The 24,308-nt window shown below is 38.6% G+C and overlaps 1 protein-coding gene across 1 annotated transcript; it reads right to left on the bottom strand.

The window, feature by feature from the left end:
- Positions 1 to 3,210: 3,210 nt before the first annotated feature.
- LOC132155993 (GMP synthase [glutamine-hydrolyzing]) lies at positions 3,211 to 23,185 on the bottom strand. The gene is made up of 16 exons (XM_059564796.1): positions 22,968 to 23,185; positions 20,570 to 20,748; positions 18,821 to 18,935; positions 18,065 to 18,162; positions 17,826 to 17,929; positions 17,494 to 17,687; positions 16,571 to 16,736; positions 14,286 to 14,437; positions 13,834 to 14,007; positions 13,338 to 13,443; positions 12,864 to 12,979; positions 12,530 to 12,655; positions 8,650 to 8,765; positions 6,783 to 6,913; positions 5,177 to 5,349; positions 3,211 to 5,099 (listed from the first exon to the last, which is right to left on the bottom strand). The coding sequence occupies exons 1-16, from the start codon at positions 22,992 to 22,994 to the stop codon at positions 4,998 to 5,000; spliced, it is 2,079 nt and encodes a 692-aa protein (XP_059420779.1). The 5' UTR covers positions 22,995 to 23,185; the 3' UTR covers positions 3,211 to 4,997.
- Positions 23,186 to 24,308: the final 1,123 nt, after the last annotated feature.

The raw sequence follows: 24,308 nt of genomic DNA, 5'->3' as shown, positions 1-24,308 counted from the left end.
CCTGGATGGCGCAGCAGTCTGCCTACGCCCAGCTCCACAGTAGCGCTTGCACAGTAGAGGCTGCTGCCAATGCACCACGGTAGTGGGGGTGGATACTAGGGCTGGTCCAAATAACATTTTTTGAGCCTTGAAGCCTCGTTAGTAATCAACACTGTATATTCGAAGCCTCTGTGGGAGGGGGCTGAACATATTCTTCTCTCAACACCATGTCTACACCGGACGACGTGCCATGACAAACTACAATAGAACCTGTTATGGTATCTAGACTGGATGCGGTGCGGCGTGGCATGGCGCGACAAATTCTAGACAGTAAACTGCTGCTGCGTTCTATTTATGATGTCCTGACACAAATTTAAAAAGGTTTTCAACGGTTGCTTTGTCACGCCCAGTGTAGACAGACTTTAGCTGTTGTAGACAGCTGGTGTCTACTGACGTCTGGTGTAGACATGGTGTAACAAAGGCAGGAATCTCTGTGTGTGTGTGTGTGTGTGTGTGGTGGAAGGTGTGTTGCTGCTGACCCAAGGCAGTGCAGATTTGCATTTTGGGGCAATATGGACATGCGACACATTCATTATTAATACAGTTTAATAAACTACACAGCACCGCGAGCCAGAAGCAGCACACCTCATGTGGGCAGGGCTTATATGCTCTGAGAAAGGACACTGCAATAGTGATACGAAACAAACAAGTCTGTTAAGAGCATTACTTTTAATATAGACAAATTATTATTAGGCTGGGCTGCTGTATGATTTTTTATAACTGCCGTTTTACACCAACAATATAGGCATACTACTTACAGAACTGAGGTGATTTTTCAAACTTGATGTTCTGTTGTGGGAGACCAGTTTCAAATAGCATATATGGCAAACTTCAGTTCTTGTCCTCACTAAATTTTTTAAGTGCTCCCACACAGCTGAGGTCTTTGGCATGTTTGTCTTCTCTTCTAGATGTAATGAATCATGACATTCATGACTTTCACTCAAAGGCGATTCATATTCAAGCACAAATAAGAATCATTTCACAGGGATGCAAGGTGTTCAAATCAAATGCCAACCCACCGAACCATAGTGGACACAGGGGGCCACCCTTGGCGACGACCAGGCTGGGCCACTGCAGCCGGCAGATTGGTGGAGGCAACAGCTGCCCACCTGGGCAGAAAGTCGGATCGGCTCAGTCTGCCACTGTGCAGCTGAGAACTGCTTGGCCATATTCTCGACTGTGTTGCCTTAAAGGCCAGTTTGGGACACAGGGACCTTGAGAAACTGAACTTTGTCAGCATCCCTCATGTCAGGGATCAGTTGTGGTTTGGGGTTCTTGTAGTACTTCCGGATCGTGACCACCCTCATGCAGGTCCGTCAGTGCTTTAGTCTGAAGAACCTGTAGTAACGACGTAGGATGTAAGGTGGAGGCAGCTTCTCCAAAGCCCATAAGCATCGCCAGACAGACCAGATGAGTACCTATAGACCCTGGGAGGAAAGGCACAGTTTGCCCTACCGGGTGGAGGTAGTATTAGGACACAACTGCATCACAACCGACCATTATGTTTTTTTCAGTTAGCCAGGTCATTGTAGAATATTCTAGTAGATTACTAGTAGATTATAGATTATTAGGTAAAATGGACATGCATGGAAAAATATATACAAAATATAAACAAATGGAGTATATTTTATTTTTGTCCATGGTGTGTATATATATATATATATTTGTTTATTGCATTATTAATATTTGATCTATTTCTCTCTCCAGACTTGTCCCTAAATCTAACAAGTGAAACTGAAGAAAGAAATAATTTCTGACAACATTTTAATTAAAGATTATTCTACTGACTGGGACAGTTACTGTAGAGACAGATGAAGGTGATGGTTCAATTTAATTGTGATCAGCATGCTTCAGCTTGTTCGGTGACAGCACTGGTGCTTGAACCTCCCCTGCTGTTTAGCTCTATAATAGACTTGATACTATATCTTTACTTTCCTTTTGGATCTTGCTGTTTGTGGATGTGCTTGTCACTACATGCCCTTCAATTAGCACAGCACACCTGAGCCCCATTCCCAAGTGATAGGGAGTAACACACACAAGCACAGCGAGTTCACAAACAAGAGCCTGCCACATTGCACAATAATAAGTGCTCTTAACACTTCATTGAAACATCACTAGTCATTACTTTAACTACTTGCATGTTTTAACGGGCCATTTTAGCTGAACATATTGTGTTAACAGAGGACCTTTGATGTAATATATGTAATATATATATATATATATATATATATATATATATATATATATATATATATATATTAGATATTTTCAACATAACCTGAATAGACTTGATTTTACACATAATGATAAATCTGGCAAATGCTCACTTACCTCAGTGCATGTTAGAACATCATAATGAATTTTCTAATAGAGCGGAGAAATCGGCAAAACAATATATTACACATGACATTACTTGAGTAGATGAATAAATATTTAAAAACATTTATTTGTTGTATGAAATGCTAATATAAATAGCCACAGATGAAAACTGATGCTGTGGGACTGTTTTTCAGCCAACTGTAATAAAAATGTGCGCAAAAGCATCTGAAGAATAAATGTAAAATATCTTTGGATTAAGAAATATAATAGTATATTGTGGGCTGCAATAGGAACTTGGTCCACTAGTGGGAGCATTTACCTTATTTTCTAATGATAAACACCTCATTTGCCACACAAGGACCGTAATTTTTCTTTTTTTTGTCAGGAATAATTCCACGAATCCCACGTGGATAATCAGGTAATTTGTGACAGTTTTGTTATTATTATCTGAAACTATTAAATATCATATTCATTAATTGAAACAAAGCTATAAAAAAATATTACATAAAAAAAATCAAACATGAAAATAATTGACAGCTAACTGAAAATTATAAGTTAAAGTACTTAAACTGAATTAACACTAACACAATAGAGGGAGGCGGGTTGGGTTAATATTACACCTTTTCCCTTTATGAAATATTTCAGATGGTTATGCAAAGATTTCTCAAAACATTATTGTGGTCTCTTACACCGCAATATCAATAAATCTCATCACATGCACGCATATACCAGCTTTGCACAAAATGTATATTTATATTTTATAGTATGAGATATTTTACATTTGTAATGAACTACACCAGAAGTGTGAACCAAATGCAAACTACTGTATATGTGATCAATCAATCAAAGATCTTGTGGTGAGAGAAATCTGAACACAGAGTTCTTTATTAAAGCTCAGTTTGCATTATACAAATATCAGTTTCAAACTGCATGCGGTGGCTTGGTCTGAGGCACAATACTAAGGTAAAACAGCATTGTTCAGGTTTAGACAAAAAAAAAGTGAAGGGTGGAGGGGAAATCAACACAGAATTGCATAAATTAAACTGAATATCATGTAATATTGCGGTTTACCCACTAGGAATTTAAATTTGTTAGTTGGATTTCTATTAGAAAAATATACACATGGCAAATGTGACACTGAAAAAAAGACATTAAGAACAACATTTGCGATTAAGACGAGAAGTTCATCTTGCATTGAGTTTTTGCTATAATGACAACAGAACGTTTTGAAATTAAATCTTTAAAGACAATAAATACCAAGCAAGTTATTCATACCACAACAATTCTCTACATCATAAATTAGACAAAGGGCTAGACACAGAACTCCATTTGAGCCCGATCAAAGCCCCCTCTCTCTATACATAAGAACAAGCTTCTGTTAATGGGGTGGAATATTAATAATGAGGCCACACACACAGGAGGACTCAAATATTGACTAACTTGTGGTCCAAATTCAGTTAAGCCCAACCTAGCTCAAAAAGACTTGGCGTTCTTTGCAGGATGATGCCCCTCATCTGGTGTCCGGTCAATCACCTATTCTTCCTCCTCCTGTAAATCTCCTTTCATTTGCCTTTGAAAACCCTATTGCTCTAACTAACACACACGCACAACGACAAAAAAAAAGAAAAGAAAAAAAAAAAAGAAAAGGCCTTTATTGGTGAAAATAAGTACACTGTTGATCTTAAATGTTTATAAGACCAGCCTTGGCAAACTCATGATGGTGATGTAAAATGCAGACATCAGTAATAACACACTTTCTCACTTATCACTTTTCAAATCTCAAAAATCATTTGCCTGAAAAGGCAGAAGAAAATAATTCACCATAAAATAGTCATATACCTGAAAACCGAAAAAAAAGAAAGAAAAGAAGAAAACAGGCACAAATTTCAGGAGGCCTCCAGATTTAGGAGTCTCCTACACAGCAAGACCTCTGTGATAAACCAACCAGTCCACAGCGCAAGACCGTCATTCAGCAAACTGTCTGATCTCATCTGTATTTGGCAAATAATCATCGGCTGGTCCTGTTTAAGGAGCTACTACTGCTAGTCTTTACCTGCCACTTCCATAGAAGGATTCAGGTAAGAAATCCAAACCGAAATCAACACTGCACAAACGGAGTCAATGAAAACAAGTTTATCTTAAAGGCAGAAAGCAGCAACACTTGGAGCTTAACCCTTAAATGAGTGGATTTGATTCAAAAACGGCTTTCTTCGTGTCATGCTGCACATGGACAGTCAACTGCCCTAAAATTATCTTAGACCTTCAGTGGCTACAACAGAAAGCATGGAGGAGTGACCTGTCACAATGCATTTAACAAAAAAAAAAACAAAAGTCATTGTATCATCATTATTATCATCAGTGATGAGGATAATAACAACAAATATAATACCAATATTACAACCGACCCCAGATAATGAGGCGGAACTGAAGTGGCGTTGTCAGTTTAACGCCAATCACAGTACAACCAGCCATTGTCGGGAATGTTCTGGTCTCAGTGGGACAATGACAGGGCGGCGTGACTAAAGGGGATGGCGGGAGTGGAGAAAAAGGATTTGGGGGGGAATGTAGCAGTACTGGGAAAAGGGGAGGTAGAAGAGGAGTCGACAAGGATAAATCAGAAGGTACAACAGTCCACTGTTCTACTCCCACTCGGTGGTTCCCGGTGGCTTGGACGTCAGGTCATACATCACTCTGGAGATGCCTGGGATTTTCTTGATCTCATTGACCATCTTGAGAACCACCTGTGGCCAGAGGAGCAAGGGTTAGTGTGTGGAAATGATGAAGGGTTTACATGTGTACAGAGGATGTGATCTCTCACCTCTTCAGGGATTTGGTTGTCTGGAGTAGCGGCGATGCCGGTCATGAAGTCACTGGTGATGAAGGTTCTGATGACGACGGACCGTCTGCAGGACGGCTGCTTCTGCAGCGGGTCACGATCAAAGTGCAGTGGAGTGAGGATGACCGGCATCTGGCTGATCTTACTTGAGTAGCCTGGATATCAAGCAAACATTGATACAAATGGATTTTTATATATATTGACAACTTATCCATTTATTTTTATTTGAATAGTCCTTAAGATAACAGTCTCAGGGGAGACACAATATAACAGTTTTAAAGATTTTTATACATATAAAAAAATAAATAAATACTGATACCATGTTAAAGTGCCCTTTTATGCCATTTTTAAGGTTTCTAATATTGTTTTGGGAGACTCCTCTAACAGTTTTAAAAGCTTGAAAGGTCAAAATAGACATTTGATATCACCTCATTTTCCAACGATTCTCAAATGAATCGTTCAAAGCATTTGTAAGATTAAGTTTCTCCAAACCCCTCCATTCCGTGAGCCTACTCTGCCAGTCTGTTGTGATTGGTGACAATATAGTACTGTCGCCCACACACAGAAAAAAGTGAGTGTGGGAGGTTTTTGAATTCAGTAAAAAAAAAAAAGAATATTAAGCAGAATAAATAAGAATGTTATATTTGTTATATTGAACAATATGGGTAATCAAATAATTGCTGGTCCCCAATCATCTCCAAAGTTAGAAATATATATATATATATATATATATATATATATATATAGAGAGAGAGAGAGAGAGAGAGAGAGAGAGAGAGGGTGAGATAGAGGTATCTCCGGTAACGGCTGTATACAAAGCAGCACTGAGCTCACAAACACTGATTTATTAGGCATTACTTGCAAGATGGAATGAAAATGGACATCGAAACAATTCTGAAAACAGCCGGTTTTTCTTCTGAAATACAGTGATATAAAAACCCCAGCGGCGGTTTTTGATTAATGAAACTTGCTGTGCTCATGTTTAATGAAGTCAAAGCTTTTTGGAAAATCTATTTGTGGCTGTCAGTTTTGATATTGTGGCACCCCGCCACAAATAAATAAATGTATAGGAAACCCTGTCGCGCATTTAACAAATTTTAGAATAAACAGACTGTTATCATCCACTGGTTTAATATTGTTGTCATTCTTGGTGTGAATAGCCTTCTAACACCCCAGTCAGCAGGAAGTGCTGATTAACAGTAGCTTCTTATATTCTTTTGTACAATTATTGTTACAAACTCTCACTTTACAGTCACATTTTAAGTGAGATTCATTTGCCAAAAAATAAAAATAAAATCAATGTAATGATGAATTTGATACATAGTATTATTCCTTTATTTGTAGATAGCCTATTCTTTATGTACTGTAGGTTCTATCAAAACATTCAAGTCTTTTAAACAGTACATTTGCTAACATTTGACTAATGTTGTCCAACCAAGCAGATTTTCCCCTCAGAGACGTGCGTGTGTGTGTGTGTGGTGAAAGTGTTTACACAGCTCTCGCAGTAGCCATAGCTGTGGTGGGAGTGTTTACACACATTAAGGTTAAGACAATAATGAAGCAGACAGTGGAGGCAGCCAGCTCTTACCGGACTCTCTTAAAATGGAGTGTGCTACAAAGTCTGCCTGTCTTAGTGTGCTGAGTACACCAGTGGTCAGGAAGGTGGGCGTGATGTCAGTGGGCGGCTCCTTTACGTGTGATCCGAAAACGTAAACAACTCTGAAAAGGAAAAGATGAACAAGGAATGAAAAAGGAAAAACCTTTATTTACATTAGAGACCAAAAAAGACACATATTTAAGGACTGCATGACACCACAATAAGTATATACTGTTCAAAAGTTTGGGGCCGCAAAGATTTTTACATTTTGAAATATTTTACCAAAAATATATTTTAAAGGAGACATCGGATGCCCATTTTTCACAGATTGGTATGATTCTTTAGGGTCTTCACAAACTGTCTGCAACACACTTTGATTAAAATTCCTCAGCAGTCATGTAAAACAACTCTTTTTTTCCTTGTCAAAAACCGCTCCATACACAGCGACCCATTTCGGTGCATGTCTCTTTAAATGCTAATGATGTGAAAGCAGTCTGGAGTAAAGTGATTTGCGCAGTCATAAATGCATTTAGGATATATTCTTGTCTACCTGCTGCGACATCTAAACAATGATGGACTGCTTTCAGGAGCTATGCTAAAACGGCAGTGTCAGTCAATATTTGTGGGAGGGACCTGTGCAAAGTCATGTCACTTTGCCCCGATCATGTGAACGGCTTGTTCTGAGAAAGTGCTTATGATTTGTGGGGATTTAAAAAATAATAATAATTTTGCATCCGATGTCCCCTTTAAAACTTAATTCATTCCTGTGACGGCAAAGCTGAATTTTTCCGCAGCCATTACACCCGTCTTCAGTGCCCGAAGATCCTTCAGAACTCATTTAAATATGCTGATTTGGAGCTCAAGAAACATTTTCTATTTTAATAAAACAGTTGTGCGGTTTAATATTTTTTGTGTAAACCATGATACATTTTTCTCATGAGTCTTTAGCCCCTTTCACACTGTGATTCCAGAAAATACACAGGTAGTGTGTCCCGGCAATTGTTCCCGGGTCGCTAGATTTTACCCCTTTAACACTGCCAGTGATTACCCAGAATATGTGCGTGTGTTCACACACAACCCGTAAAGGTACTGAAAAGACACGTGATATCAGGCTGTGACGTGTAATGTACGAGTCGAAAACGCTAGGCACGTTAACAGTCACTTAAGTTAGCGAATGATTTCAGCGTCAGCGCGTAAAGTGAGGAACTAACTGATCTCTGCTTCGTTACAGTTTGCACATATTTTTTTCGTCACAAACATTGATTTGTCTTCAAAACACTCACGCAATAACATGCGTCAACACTACGACACACCCTTTACGGCATTAGTTCTGGCTTTTGTTCACACAGCGCTCGTTCAGGGACTGAACCAGGCAATGTTACTATGTCCCCGACCCGGGATCAATCCCGGGACGTGTTTGCGTTCACACAGAAGGCGACCCGGCAATGTTCTGGCAATTTTCCTGGTCCGAGGTGCAGTGTGAAAGGGGCTTTTGATGAATAGAACATTCAAAAGAACAGCATATATTTGTAAAGGAAATCATTGGGAACAAATGTTATAACTATCAGTTTCAATAATGCCTCCTTGAAATTTCTGTTTATACGGCAGTGAAATTAGTCATAGCATAAATCCCTAGTAAGTCCTCTTTGCCACAGCTCTCCAATCTCATTTGCAATGGCATTTAGCATTGATCAATGACATCAAACCTGATGCGACGCGTCTAAATAAATGATTTTTAATTTAACAAGCACAAGAGAGTGTCTGTCTAACAGGGATGATTATCAGTGAATAATCCTATAGCTCCTTGCATGGTTGTTGTGAAAAGGGCTGGAGCAAAAAGTCAACCTGATGAGGTTACCTGTTGATGGAGTGACAGATCCGAGGGATGAGTCTGGTCAGGAACATCAATGAATCCCAGTGAGGGGCCTCTTTACTGCTCACCCCACAAACATAACTGTATGACCGGGAGTCACCCTGTACAGACAGATCATATGGAATCAGAGTTAGAACATATTCAACCTTCCAACTGCATCTAAAAAGATTCATTTTAAACATTCTTACTGTGGAGAAGACGCCAACTGTTAAACGATCAACCATTAACAACAACAGATCTTAACCATATGCATAAATACAGTGCACAGTATTTAAAACCTTTTGCCATCCTGCGTGTCAACATGTCCCAGCTCAGAGTCTAGAGACCACAGTAATTTTAGCACAGTGTGGTATAGCAGCAGGCCGTCTGTTAGAGGAACACCCAGACATGCATCATCAACCAATGTGGCGAGACTCTTAGTGTCCCTGTCTGAACATGTTCTATCTTATGGCTTCATCTCACAGAAGAAAAGCAGCCTCTCTGGCATTATGACTGAAAACTAAACAACAAGACCCGCACACAGCAGCAGAGGAATGGTCACTCTATAGACAGTACTGCTCTTTGACATTTTCATTTTCCAAATAACATCAAATGAAACAAAGCAATAGAGAGGGAATAAGCAACACAGTGTGTGTTTCAATGGGACTGCAAGCTCGAAGGGATAACCACAAAAATTTAGACACAGGAAAATATCATCACATGATTGGTGCAATGCAGCCAGACAGGTTGTTCTGTGTTCCAGACGGAATATATTTTCATTTGAGACCATATAAATTGCACTTCAAACAAATGAACAGTCCCAGTAATATATATATATATATATATATATATATATATATATATATATATATATATATATATATATATATATATATATATATATATATATATATATATATATATATATATATATATATATATATATATATATATATATATATATATATATATATATATATATATAAACTGTTATGTCAAAATAGCTGAAAAATTAAATTCGAATTTGCAATTAAATATTTTTAAAATTAGAATAATATTCAAATTTAAAATGCATAATTTCAGTTAGGGTGTTTCAGTTTTATTTTTACTGAATTTGTTTTTAACAACATAATTTAATAGAAACATTGTAAGTTACTAAATACAATGCTTACATTTCCTCAGTTATTCAAACAGCAACTACAGTAAATGAGCAAAGAACATCATCACTGACTTAAGTCTAGCAGAAGTTTAGACTTCTGCTAGACTTAACATCGCACGTACATCTGCACTTTGTTGTTTATAATGAGAAAATTCGCAAAAGAGAGCAGAATCCAGCCAGGGAGTGCAACCACTAAACGAAAAAACTATTTCAGCGATTACTCATCTAAACCCTTCCGACTGCCCATTGCATTCATAAACTCAACACAATCACATGTGATTGGTTATAATGCCCACAAGCATAAAGCAATACCTCTCTGATAAAACTAAAGATTCTCAAGATTAACATGAGATTTGGAGAAACTGTGCGTGTCATGTCATCTTTAATAGTTTTAGATCATAACACTGACACTAACAATAATTAAAATGGCAGCTGAGGTGAAAGAATGCATAGCTGGCAATGGTTTCCCAAATGCTCCCATTATGCCTTATAAGAAATGTGTTAAAAATCATGTACTCCGATAAAATAAGAATTGAGGCACATAGTAACCTAATAAAATAAGTTTTATTTTACACTGAAAGGGTTGCCTTATGGGGGACAATAACTTGAGCTCACATGACATTCCAAATACTACTCACTTTATCATAGTAACTATGTTACTGGACACTTTGATCTGTCTTTTGAGGCTGTAGCCCCTAGACTGTGGAACGCCCTACCCTTGTGCATCTGTATGGCTAATTCAGTTGATTCTTTTAAAAAGCAACTCAATTTGATTCTTTTAAAAAGCAACTCAAGACACCGTTATTTAAACAAGCTTTTGGTTGATTGGGTTTACATTTTTTTATTGACTTTTTAAGTGTTTTAAATTGTATCTGTTTATTAATAGGGCTGGGTTTAAAAAATCGATTTTTCGATTAATCGTTTTTTAAAATGTGGTCGATTCAAAATCGATTCTCAAAGGCCATGAATCGATTTTTCCATATTTATTTCCGCAGACATTGAACGCAAGATTAGCGTTAATCAGGTGCGCGTGGTCAGTAGGCTTCAAAAGCACAATTGCACATGTTCAGGCAGTGTGAAGAAGCTCATTGCCAATCGAACCTGTGCAATCAGTCAATAAAGAATATAAAGACAGCGATGTGCAATAATTCTGGGCAATTGTTTGTTCACATGTTTGTTGCAGAGCGGACCACCAGCGTGCGCTTTCGGAAGTATAAATGGAAGAAGTCCACGTCCGCGCTGGCCGTGTCTGCTGCGTCCGGATCAGTGATGCGCGGGTTGATCCAAAATGAGCGGGTGCCTGTGGTCGCCCGCAGTTACCCACAGTTATGAGTCATTCAAAAATATTTTTAATGATATTAAACATATAGACACATTTTTGAAAAACATAGGCCTACACTTTACACTGGCATGAAGATGACGCACGAGCTCAGTCTTCACGTAGAGATGGAGGCGGCAAAGAAGACTGCATGGGGAGCAACAGCGCTGTTTTTGGTAAAACATGATTTTGACGACTTCATTAAGTTTTGTTTTATAGAAAACTCTTTTTAAAAGATTTTCGTTTTGTATAAATTGTATCTTAATTTTGACCAATGTTTTATCAATCAGTTGTCCGTATTTAGTAATAAATAAAAAGCAAATATATAGCCTAGCAGACAATGTAATAAGGCGCCGGCAGGATCACTTGCATTGCATGTGAACTAAACTCAGCGTGTGCCTCACAGATTTGAGATATATTACAGACAGCTTGAAATGTCTTCTTTTAAATGAAAATATTCAAACCAAAATAAACGGGCTACTCTGATGATGTAATCCATATGAAATGTGCATTTCTCTCTGGCGTTCATGGCGAGTCCGCATCGTCAATTTCATCTTTGCAGCAACACAGAAAACACCAGTTTATTACTAAACAATAAAATGGCTCCTTGCATATTTTCGAACCAGCAGGCCATTCTGGGTTGAGCGAGACCCCACGGAATGAGCGAGCGGAGCAGGATATTCAGAAATGCGCTCTCCGCTCATGAGCTCTGATCGGAATAAACCCGAGCATCAGTGTCTGCTGACCTCAGCAGAGATATTACGATGTTACATACTTATTTTATTTCTTTGTTCAAACTTCCAAGTGGCCTATTATGTTAGCCATGTATAAATTATGTTAAAACATGTATAAATGACTCATTCCTGACAAAAGGCAAAAGAGCTGTTTGCGTGGTACATTTGAATAATGTCGGCTTGTAAATGGGTTTGGGCTTTTAAAAAGCTGTCAATCAAAATGTACTTGTCGGGCTCGGGCCGAAATCTGTCGGGCCTAACTTTTAGGGCCCGATTACAGCTCTAATAGAAAATCGAACCGAGATTCGAAATCGAATTGATTTGAGAGCTTGTGAATCGAAATCGAATCGATCTGGAACATCTGAATCGATACCCAGCCCTATTTATTAATGTGGTTGTTCCTTGTAAAGCACTTTGTGATTCTATCTGTGAAAAGCGCTCTATAAATAAACTTTACTACTTACTTTTGGATGTGGAATAAATTAATTAGGGCTGACAATTGAGTGCATTTCTCCAATGGAATCTGAAACTGATAACTATCTGTCAGCATAAGACCAAGGTGGCTGACATAATGGCCATTGCAACAAACCCAAAAAAATACTTTGAGTTTCTTATGCTCACATTATAAATATTCCTGAATGTGACGTGAAAGTAATGGCAGATGACAGTGCTTACCTGGACACCGACAGTTTTAATTGGCAGCAGAAAGGCATTCAGTGAATGAAGGCTGGTGATCTGCAGGAGTTTCTCTTCCTCCTCGTCTGATATGCATGACTTCACTCTCTGAAGAAGGGTGTGTGGCTGAATGGATCGACATCAGAAGATTGAGATTTTATAGGATGTCATATATAACACAGAGGGGAATCTGGAATGACTGTGTGCTTTCAAGTATCCTCTTTCGACTTAATCAGCAAACTTATAGATTTTTAAGTTGAAGATCAAAAATTTAAGGTCAGTGTCAATAATTCAGCTAAGAAATATGTTTAAACTTGCACGCACACACACACACCTTTTTGACACTGGCAGAGAAGTCTGTGATGATTTTCAGGATGTTGTTGGTCTCGGCGAAGTCTTTACAGATGTAAGGCTCATCAGCACATATCACTCTGATGGCAAGGCCTGGACCTACAACATACATTACACAGTTTCAGCAAAGGCCACACAAAGAACTCATTAATATACACATGTGCATCATACATTTAAAACATACACTACTGTTCAAAAGTGGTCTGTTAAAAAAAAAAAAAAAGTCTTATCAAGGCTGCATAAAAATATAATATGGTGAAATATTACACACAGTGGTTCAAATGTAGGTTCACTATAACTTTAACAGTTAACAGCAACAGTGCATCCCTTTGTTGAAGGGATGCACTAAATATACTACCCAACAACATGCCATTTATTTGAACTAATTATTAGTGAAAGTCAACCGAATAAAAACTTTAAGCAGAAACCGAGATTTGAATGTTTCTGATGGTCTTACCAGGAAAGGGATGTCGGGAGACGATCTCTTCAGGGAGCCCCAGCTCTCGACCTAGTGCTCTCACCTCGTCCTTATGGAAATCCTTCAGTGGTTCGATTACTTTACCCTGAAGGGCAAGGCATTCAAAAGAACCAGCAAACAACTGTTAGGATCAAACCATAATGGCGTTTCTCTAACTTGAAGAGACTCCCTACCGTGTTCCTCTATTCTAGCACACTGCAGGAGGCCACAAATATACTACAGCCAAATCTATTATAAAACAACTTTCCCTGCTTGAGTTTACCAACATTGACAAAAGAATCTGTTTAAGTGCATAAATACAGATTTTTTTTTTTTTTTTGTCTTATATAGAATATATATAAAAGTATATATATACAGTAAAGAGTTACGGGTCTATAATGACAGGTTAGGACATGTTGCAAGCAGGACTCAAACCTGCATCAACCATGCTGGAACTATGACTCAGCACACAAACTTGGTTGATGTTAATCTTTACCTCGGCTCTGAGTTTGCGAATGAGTTCTGTGTCGTTGTGGTGTGTTTTGATGACTTCCGCCTTCCCGCTGGCCAGGTGAGACGCGCTCTCAATAAGATCTGGCCTGAGCGTGCCTTGCGCCAAGAACACATCCTCTGGCTTCAGATTCATCTCTCCGATCACTTCATTTGCAACCTAAGAAAGAAAGCAAATTAGAGCCTAACTGCTCTGCTTCATACTATAGTCCATTATCTGCTACACATTCTCAGAGGACTTTAATGCTTCATAATAGGTTTATTTCACAGGCTAAGTCTAGTTTGATGTGTACACGAGACATTTAGGCGAATCAACGCTGAAGTCTTTAGTTCCCCTCACTAACATCATTACAGGACTTGATAATAATGACATCATCAATTCAGTTACTGGTCAAAACAGGGTGTGGGCACAGTCATCTAAAAACTAGAGCTACACACTTTTACAAAAGTATCCCCAATGATTTTCCGTTTCTCTTCTGGATTGGTGGTCATGTTAAGCGTTTTGCTGATGCGTTTCCTGGGTGTGCGATCCTCTTCTGATATTGGAAGGGTCGTTGTGCCGTTGTAAAAGGTGTGCGCTGCGTTTACCACTGTAAAGCAGGGACAGTGACATTTTAGTCTCAACATTGATGTGTTTTACTTGTTATTGACACAATATATAAAGTTACATAAACTTGAATGGGATAGTTCAGACAGAAATGAAGAATGCTGTTAATTGACCTACTTTCAGGTCATCTGAGATGTAGGTGACTTGTTTTCTTCAGTAGAACAGTAAAGAAGAGTTTTAACAGAAACCACGGTCCTTTATGGTTCATAAAATCCAAACGAATGGCTACCATCACTCTGAGAGTTAAAAAAAAAGGTATATCAGGCAACGCAAAATGTATACCCGTTGCACCTGACGATATATAGATGTTTTTATGAGAAGAAACTATTGGTCCGTGCAAGACGCTGAACATTATTTACAACATTATTATCTGTAATAGATAGCCTCAGGCACACGGTCCAAAGTGATATCTGATCCACAAAAAGAAACATTCTTCTGATACAATTAATACAATACAGATCATTTGATCAAAACGTACTCCCTACAGCAGGGGTTGGCAACCTACGGCACGCGTGCCAACAGTGGCACGCAGAGGGATAATCGCTGGCACGCAAGCAATAAGGAAAACTGTATAATGACGTACAGTTTGATGTAATAACTTCTCATAGTCACACAGCCTGTTAGGAGCTACAAATACTATTAAAGTGTGAGAATTAACTTGCATGGATGCACGTGCAAACACTGCACATACTAGGTGCTTCAGATCAAAGCCTCGGTCTAACAGCACTCGTCAATGTCAAAATGACTGAGATGGCCAATCAGAGCAAAGTAGGCGGGGTTTACTGTTCACAGAAGCAGAGCGCGTAGCGTCAGTTTAACGTTAAAGAGAGTGAGGTAAGATGAAGCTGCAAATCAATTAACATTAGTCAACTTTTAATAATACGTTTTACCATAGAAATGTTAAATGACCTAAAGCTATATACAGTGATGAAACATTTTCTGAAATATGGCCATTTTGAGAGAAAGAAAGTGGGGGGGGGGGGGGGGGGGTAAATTGTTTCCCTCTGCAGACAATGAAGCGATTTTGCCCCTTTGTTGTTGAGAAATATAATGTAGCGATTCAGTATCGATTAATAAAAGTAGCGTGACAACACTCTGAATGCTACTTTTTGCACAGCACGATCTCAGATCTCTGTGTGCGAGTGGTGTGTGTTGTGTGTGTGTCTGTGTGTGCACGTTCATCAATTAAAGCAGTGCATTAACGTTGATTAAACGTTAAAAAACGTTTTTTTTTATCGTATAATAAAAAATTGTGTATGTACCGTTTAAATACAGAATTATATCGGGGTGGGGGGGGGGCTGTGTTGGCACAGTGGTTAACCATAAAAATAAAAAATGGCACGTCATGCCGAAAAGGTTGCTGATCCCTGCCCTACAGTCTTGAAATGGGCCAATATTCCGGCTTATATGATCTTATATGCAGTTTTTTTCTAACTTATTGAGCACTCCAGTTACTCCAACAGCACACTGAACTGAGCATGCCTGAACCGAGCACTTGAATGAAGGGGCGAAATCAAAGTTTTTTTATGGTATGTAAAAGTTACTTAAGATTAGTTTATTCACTTATTATACTTTAGATATGTAAAAACATCAACATTTCTACATCATTATTGGGTGCTTTATTGATATACTTGCAGATACATTGCATCATTTGAATCAATGCATTGAAACAAACTATCCAAAAGAACCAGTTTGTGGAGAAAACTGACTTCCTGCGGATTACAGATAATAATGTTATAAATAAATTTCAATAAAGTTTCTTGCACAGATCGATTGTTTCACTTCCTAAGACATCTATATAGCATCAGGAGCCACAGTTATTACTTTTTCGACTCTCAAAGTGATGGTACCTGTTGACTTGCATTTTATGAATAACCAAAGACCATGGTTTCAGTTAAAAGTCACCCACATATTGAATGGCATGAGGCTGAGTAAACCGACAGCAAATTTTCATTGTTGGGTGAAACTATCCCTTTAATATTGGTAACAAATGATAATGCATACATAAACATTATTGAAAGAAAGAAAGAAAGAAAGAAAGAAAGAAAGAAAGAAAGAAAGAAAGAAAGAAAGAACTCAGTGAGCAGAGTACCAAAAGGATCCTTCTGAATGTTACCTTTGAGTTTGATGCCGAGTTTAGTCAATGCTTCCTCAACACTCTGACTCTCTCGCTTTCTCATGAAGCCGTTGTCGATGTGAACAGCAATCACTTGCTCCTGATTTAGGGCTTTATTCAGCAGGGCTGTGCACACGGTGGAATCTACACCACCACTCAATAACACCTGCACACACATAAACACACACATATGAGATCCTGACTCACTTTGAACTGTAACTCTAAACAAGACATCCAATAAGCCCAAATGTTCAAATACACCAAATAAACAGCACACCACAGATACATTTGGGGGAAATACACAGATATTACTATAATATTGGGCTCATTAATAGATTAAAAATCCAATATAATGCTCAGTTCATGCTCTAGAGAGAAGACCCACTTTGCAGAAGCTCAGGGAGGAAATCACCTTGCTTTAGGAAAGAGCACTTACTACCATATTTTTCGGACTATAAGTCGCACCTGAGTATAAGTCGCATCAGTCCAAAAATACATCATGATGAGGGAAAAAACATAAGTCGCACTGGACTATAAGTCGCATTTTTTTAGAACCAAGAGAAAACATTACAGTCTACAGCCGCGAGAGGGCGCTCTATGTTTTCAGTGGTAGACTACAGGAGCACTGAGCAGCATAGAGCGCCCTCTCGTGGCTGGATACGGTAATGTTTTCTCTTGGTTCATTTCTCTTCGTTCATGTCAAATTAATTTTGATAAATAAGTCGCACCTGACTATAAGTCGCAGGACCAGCCAAACTATGAAAAAAAGTGCGACTTATAGTCCGGAAAATATGGTAATTGGAATTTTTAATTAATTTAAACTTTTAGTTATATATTTTCTGTTTTTATTAAAATTTGAATTTAGTTATTCTGTTTCCTTTGATCGTTTTAAACGGCAGGTTGACGGGGTTTACGGTACTCACCAGAACTTTGGATTTGTCCACCTTCTCTTTGATCTCACTGATGCAGTTCAGCTGACGGTTCTGTACTGTAAAGTTGCTGCTACAGCCAGCAATCTCAAACAGGAAGTTGCGTAGCATGTCCATCCCCCTCTCAGTCAGATCGACCTCTGGATGAAACTGAGTGCCGTAAAGTTTCTTCTGCTCATTAGCAATGGCTAAGACAGAGATGAAGACGGGTAATGTCTTAAACCACAAACACCCAGAGCCATGACAATGAATCCAGCATCAGAAACACTTTTTTGTTTCTGATGCAGTGATTGTCTAGGAAATATTATTCAGGCTCGCCTACTCACCGGCAGCAATGTTTCCCGACTGTGCAACAACTTTGAAACCATCTGCTACTTTGTCAACACTGTCTCCGTGTGTCAACAGAACATGCTCCTCCTTTTGCAGCCCCCTTGAAACATGCAAAAGGGATTCATCTCAAGAAAACGATTAACTACTTTAAAAATCTTTACACGTGAAAAAAACTGACATAATAAAAGGAAAGAAAAAAACATTGTGCTATCTGATATAATAAAGGGACTTTTACCTGAAGAGTGAGCAGGAATTGTCCAACGTAATGCTGAAAACACCATCCTCCCTCACACTCTTCCTGTGTACTGTGCCTCCAAAAACTTTATTCATCATCTGGTAAACACAAAATAAATAAATAAATGCTGTTCTTTTGAATTTTCTAATTATCAACGAATCGTGAAAAAAATATTTAATGCACCACAGTTTCCACATAAAATATTAAAGTGCCCCTATTATGCCATTTCGAATATTGCCTTTCATATGCAGTGTGCAATGTAGCTTTCTGTGTGATTATGCATGATTATTTTAACTGCTTCATACTAATCCTGTATGAATCAATGAGAAATGCTGTGAAATTAAATGTCTATTATGAGAAAACAAGTGTTTTTTAACCTCACATGCATGTAAACCTGTTGTAGGAGCGGCCCAAAACCATATAAGGAACCCTAAACATGGCATAATAGGGGCCCTTTAAGCAGCACAACTGTTTTCAGCATTGATAATAATAATAAGAGATCTTTCTTGAGCACCAAATCAGTATATTCAAATGATTTATGAAGGATCATGTGACACTGAAGACTGGGTCAATGGCTGCTGAAAATTCAGTTTTGTAAGCAATAATTACATTTCAAAATATATTAAAGTAGACCATTTATGTAAATAGTTTTTTTTTAATCATGCCAACCTCAAACGTGTGATTGGTAGTGTATATTAGCAAATCTGATTTATGATTATTATTAACAACAATTATCATCGCTAATTCGCTTCTCACCTGCATTCCATAGCAGATACCAAGAACTGGTTTTCCGATGGTGAATATGGCTGGATCAAACCAGGGTGCATCTTCAGCATAAACAGAGTTTGGCCCTCCGGATATAATAATGGCCCTTTACATTGGAGACAATAATTTGATATACACATTATAACCCAATTTACATTAACCAAAACATAACTACAAATATCTCAAGTGGCTGAGAGAAATGGAAAGAGTCTGTCCATCTGTTGAATCACTGAGTCTAGGAAAGTTTTAATGCAAAGGCCAGATCATCTAAGCCACTTATCTCTCCAACTTGTGGGTTATTCCTTCCTTCTATTAGCCACATTCCGACTCTCAATGTTCACAGCTTCGGGAAAACACAACAGCTTTGTTTCCTTTTATGTCCTCACAGGTGGAATGCGCAGCACTCACACTGTGTTCTCTCAAGGACAGACCAACTAACAAAAACCAATATGGACTGATGCCTTACAAATTTCTAGAATAGTTGCAGGTCTTAAAAGAGAAGCTCTGTGATTTTAACTGTACAATAACAAAATTAGTTTGCAGTCCTCAATAACCCATACAAAAAAAATTCCCATTTTGCCACAAGTTCAAAATTTCAAACTAAGAAAATTTATCAAAACTACAAGCAATGAAGGTTTATCATTCTGATGTCTTCTGCTTTTAAAGGAAGAAGGTGTTTGATTCACAGAATCGTAGTTCAGTTAGGCCTAAAAAAAAAATTTGTTTGGTTCCGGTTTCCGACCGACCCTGTCAATTTATGTGCGACCCAAATTTATTTTATGAGACTGGGGAAGAACGGTCTTTCACACATCGTTAATTAAATTACAGTTTCCTTTAAATGCTGTTTTACACTTAAGTAATCCGTTAAAAACCATTAAGTATTGCATCAAAACCCTTTAACTGTCAATTCCTAAAGTGAGCTATAACTTAAGGTTTGGAAATCGTAACATTAAGAGAAACACGGGGGGAGGGGGGGGGGGGGGGTCAACAATATATCGCGGAACAGAGAGGGCACTGACAACATGCTGACAGACAGGACATTAACATTACCAGCTTACTTTTAATATGAAACAAAGTCTCATTTGGTTATTTCACCTTTCAAATGTGGTCATTTTTTAAAGAAATGTAAACAATAAATACCGTTTTGTGGCTCTTGAATGTGTCGAACAGATCGCTGTAAGTTAGATCATCAGTTAAAACTAACTGATCGTCTCTTGCTTCTAGTTAATTTATAGCATCAAAATCAAATAAACCACATAAATGAACATAACAAAGAATGTTGTTTGACTACAAAAAGATGTCTGTACACTCCGTTTTTCAAGTTCAAATCCTCCATGTTAATCTACTATGAGATCGCCTGTCAAACTCCCGCGAAGGCTTTTTGTGTGTGTGTGTGTGCGTTTTGCGTGTCTATGGCAACAACAGACTTTAAACGGGAATACAGAATCACTGTCGTAAAAGTACCGGTACACACATTTAAAATCAGCGCGCGTGTGTGTGTGTGTGTAAAACTGCCACTGGAGAAAAAAATAAATAAATTAAAAAAAAAAAAAATCCCTACCGACCAATGACCTCAACTGACAACCAACCGGAACCAAACTTTTTTTTTTTTTAGGCCTTACCAAAGCCAGTCGGTTACCATATCAAACATTTCTACTTTGAAATTCAATTAGGTTTCCCTGGCACATGAGAACCAAACAGCATCTACTACTACATCTATCTCATGACCGATGGGCTCACCTGAAACCCTGCTCTCTGATGGCGAAGGCTGGCGTTTCCAAAGGCAGAATCTCAGACTGGACCAACAGCTCTCGTACCCGCCGGTCAATCACTTTCCCATACTGTGCTCCTGCATCTAGGATCACCACGGCACCCTCGTAGGAACATAAACCATCTTTAGACTCTCCGATGATATCCAGCTGCAGATACACACACACACACACAAAAAGCACAACGAAGAACACACATTACCTCATACTCCATGCTAAGCAAGTAAAATGCTACTAATTCAATTTGTGATGCATTTAAAGGCGAGTGTGTGCATGTGACTGGAGACTAAAGATGTGCTGCTTCAGATAAATCAGTCACATGAGTCACGGGAAGGCGATGTCCTGTATAGTGCATTTAAGCATTACTGCCTGACCCTGCACACTGTGAATGAATGTACACACAGAAATGTTAGGGAGTCATTTCTAAAAATTTGTGATATCAGGCAAGCTGATTAATAGGCGCAAATTTGGTCATTTCAGTCCAGTTTGGTTATATTACATATAATTATGTCCTTATTAAGTATCTTATACAATTTCCGGATTCATATTTAAATATTAAATGTATATATATTTTATAAATACAAAACAGACTATAGTTGGTAAAATTATGTAGGTTTATGTATACACACAAATAGTAGAGGTGTAAAGTATTTGAGTAAATGTAATTCATTACTGCACTTTTTACTTTTACTGAGTGAGGATCAAAGATAAGCAACTTTTACTCTCTATTTCACTACACTTTTGAATATGTATCTGTACTGTTTACAATTGCAATTAAACATTATATGTTGCATGACACCTAGTTTTTTTCTGCAGCAGAATATTTTATTATCGCCTACAGGGCACTGAAAGTAGCTTATCTTGTGCGTTTTGCCCTTCCTCACCCAAACTTGTCAACATCATGGCGCCTTTACCTGAATGCCTTAGCAATTCAACTCATCCAGTAAAGGAAGGCTTTCACTTTTTAATTTTACTTATTCACACTTTTTAATTTTACTTAACATTCACTGTTCTTCTGTATACTTTTCCTGTATACGTTTCCTGTTATTTTTTTGTAAAATACAATAAACAAATTAAGCAAAAAAAATTAAAAACTCCATTATACTGAAGACATATTTTTGAAGGATATTGTTTTTGTTTTTTTATACTTCTAAAAAAGGGTGTATATACTTTTTACATTTATCAATAGTAGCAATTCCTGCACAAGGATCAACATTTTATAAATTCTTAAAAAAAAAAAAAAAAGCTAACACTTTGCAGTCAGATATATTTTACACTTTATTATTACATGGCCTCAAAATATGGGCTATCAAGCGTGACTAAGATGAGCAACTCCAGCAAAGGATCAAAACTTTTTAAATTCTCAAGAAAATGCTAACGCAACAAAAACAAATTGACGCTTGAGGGATGGACAGTGTAACTTATACTTGTACTAAATTATATATGGACACTATAGTCTTGAGCAATTATTGAAAATCAAAAATAACTTTTTAGATTGTAGATCAACTCCAAACACAATATCAGCGAAGTAAATATTGATCAGCTATTATATCAGTAAATACAGAATAATTACATGCTACATAAGCATACATATCTCACTATAGTTTATAAGTGCGAAACGCTCCCACGTGGTTTGTGAGTGCACGAAAACAGCCCTGCAGCACGAACCCAAAACAGCAGAAAACGCCGGTAAAGGGCGATTCAAGTTTTTATAATGAACACTTGAAAGAGTGCAAACATGAACTGGTAGTCATTTAATAAGCAAAAATAAAACAAATACCAATATCCAGTATGAAAACGCGCTGGCCTGTACACCAGTTACAGCTCATAATAGCATGTTAACACAGACCAGCTCAAGTTTTCAGTTTGCTCTAACGTTACTTAAATGTATAAAGGATAAATCTTTTTAGCTGCGTGAAACTCAACAGGGTTTCACGGGAGACTGTTTATTTCAGCCACAGCTCCGAACGCTCATTAGCCACGGCAGCTCAGCTTGTCACACTGATTGTGGCTAACTAGCATTAGCTTGTGCGCGCGAGCCAGGCTAACTGAACGCGCAAGCTGCTATTTCTTAGGGCTGCGCGCGGGTGAGCCTCTGAGCTTCGCCCGGGGCGAACACGGATCTCATACCACGACATCATTCAAGTGGAGTGCTGCAGGCATGGAACGAAAATAAAAATTCACCACATTACCAAATATCCCTTAATAAAGATAAAACGGTCAGCAACAGCCGCTCGCACTAAGTTTCTCTGCGCAGACAGGGCCTCGTTTGTACGGGAGTAACGTTACCAGTGGCGAGTACCAGTGATAAGCCCAAGGACGGGTAGAGCAGTTTGGGTGCTGTACATGCTTAGGTCGGCTTTACTGACCTTGCTCTCCCCGTTGCACAGCGCCATGTACGTGTGATGTGAAGCGGACAGTCCTGTCTTGCCGTGTTTGTGTGGTAAGCGTGTTCAGCAGCCCCTCTCTCTTCCGTGTGATCGTTGCCGGTGTCAGTCACTCGCCTGCTGGCCGCTTAGTAATGCAGCTCCGAGTCCGCTCCTCTGTTTGCTCGCGGTATGTGACTGCTGAATAGGGAGGAGTTTGACGTTGAGACTAAGAAAAGTTTCTGTTGGCGGGGGGAAGCCGATGGGCATGGGAGCCCTAATAACGATTTGTTTGATACTTTAGCATAAGAAATATTTTGGGGAAAAATACCCAAATAAATGATGTTAAGATCATTTGAGATTTGATCAGATCATACAGTATGACGAATCCATTTATAGGTTACAGTTATTGCAGGTTGTGTTGAGAAAGATTTCTGTACAAATACTTTTTTTTAATGGATGACATAAATTAAATGAAATATTTGGCCCCTAAATTTATATATATATATATATATATATATATATATATATATATATATATATATATATATATATATATATATTCAGGGCCTGGCATGGAGGCAATCAACCTGTCGCACTGCTGAGGTGTTATGGAGGCCCAGGATGCTTCGATAGCGGCCTTAAGCTCATCCAGAGTGTTGGGTCTTGCGTCTCTCAACTTTCTCTTCACAATATCCCACAGATTCTCTATGGGGTTCAGGTCAGGAGAGTTTGCAGGCCAATTGAGCACAGTAATACCATGGTCAGTAAACCATTTACCAGTGATTTTGGCACTGTGAGCAGGTGCCAGGTCGTGCTGAAAAACGAAATCTTCATCTCCATAAAGCTTTTCAGCAGATGGAAGCATGAAGTGCTCCAAAATCTCCTGATAACTAGCTGCATTAACCCTGTCCTTGATAAAACACAGTGGACCAACACCAGCAGCTTACATGGCACCCCAGACCATCACTGACTGTGGGTACTTGACACTGGACTTCAGGTATTTTGGCATTTCCTTCTCCACAGTCTTCCTCCAGACTCTGGCACCTTGATTTCCGAATGACATGCAAAATTTGCTTTCATCCGAAAAAGTATTTTGGACCACTGAGCAACAGTCCAGTGCTGCTTCTCTGTAGCCCATTTCCTGCACACGCCTGTGCACGGTGGCTCTGGATGTTTCTACTCCAGACTCAGTCCACTGCTTCCGCAGGTCCCCCAAGGTCTGGTATCGGTCCTTCTCCACAATCTTCCTCAGGGTCCGGTCACCTCTTCTCGTTGTGCAGCATTTTTTGCCACACTTTTTCCTTCCCACAGACTTCCCACTGAGGTGCCTTGATACAGCAC

Source organism: Carassius carassius, chromosome 13 (genome assembly GCF_963082965.1).
Source record: "Carassius carassius chromosome 13, fCarCar2.1, whole genome shotgun sequence".
Lineage (NCBI taxonomy): Eukaryota > Metazoa > Chordata > Actinopteri > Cypriniformes > Cyprinidae > Carassius > Carassius carassius.
This window is presented reverse-complemented; position numbering and strand designations above follow the sequence as displayed.

Coding starts and splice junctions, on each gene's coding strand:
- LOC132155993 (XM_059564796.1), bottom strand. CDS start 22,994: ATGGCGCTGTGCAACGGGGAGAGCAAG. Junction 17,930..18,064: donor AATTCCTGCTCACTCTTCAG/GTAAAAGTCCCT, acceptor GCATGTTTCAAG/GGGGCTGCAAAAGGAGGAGC. Junction 5,350..6,782: donor CTCCATTTTAAGAGAGTCCG/GTAAGAGCTGGC, acceptor CTTGATATCCAG/GCTACTCAAGTAAGATCAGC.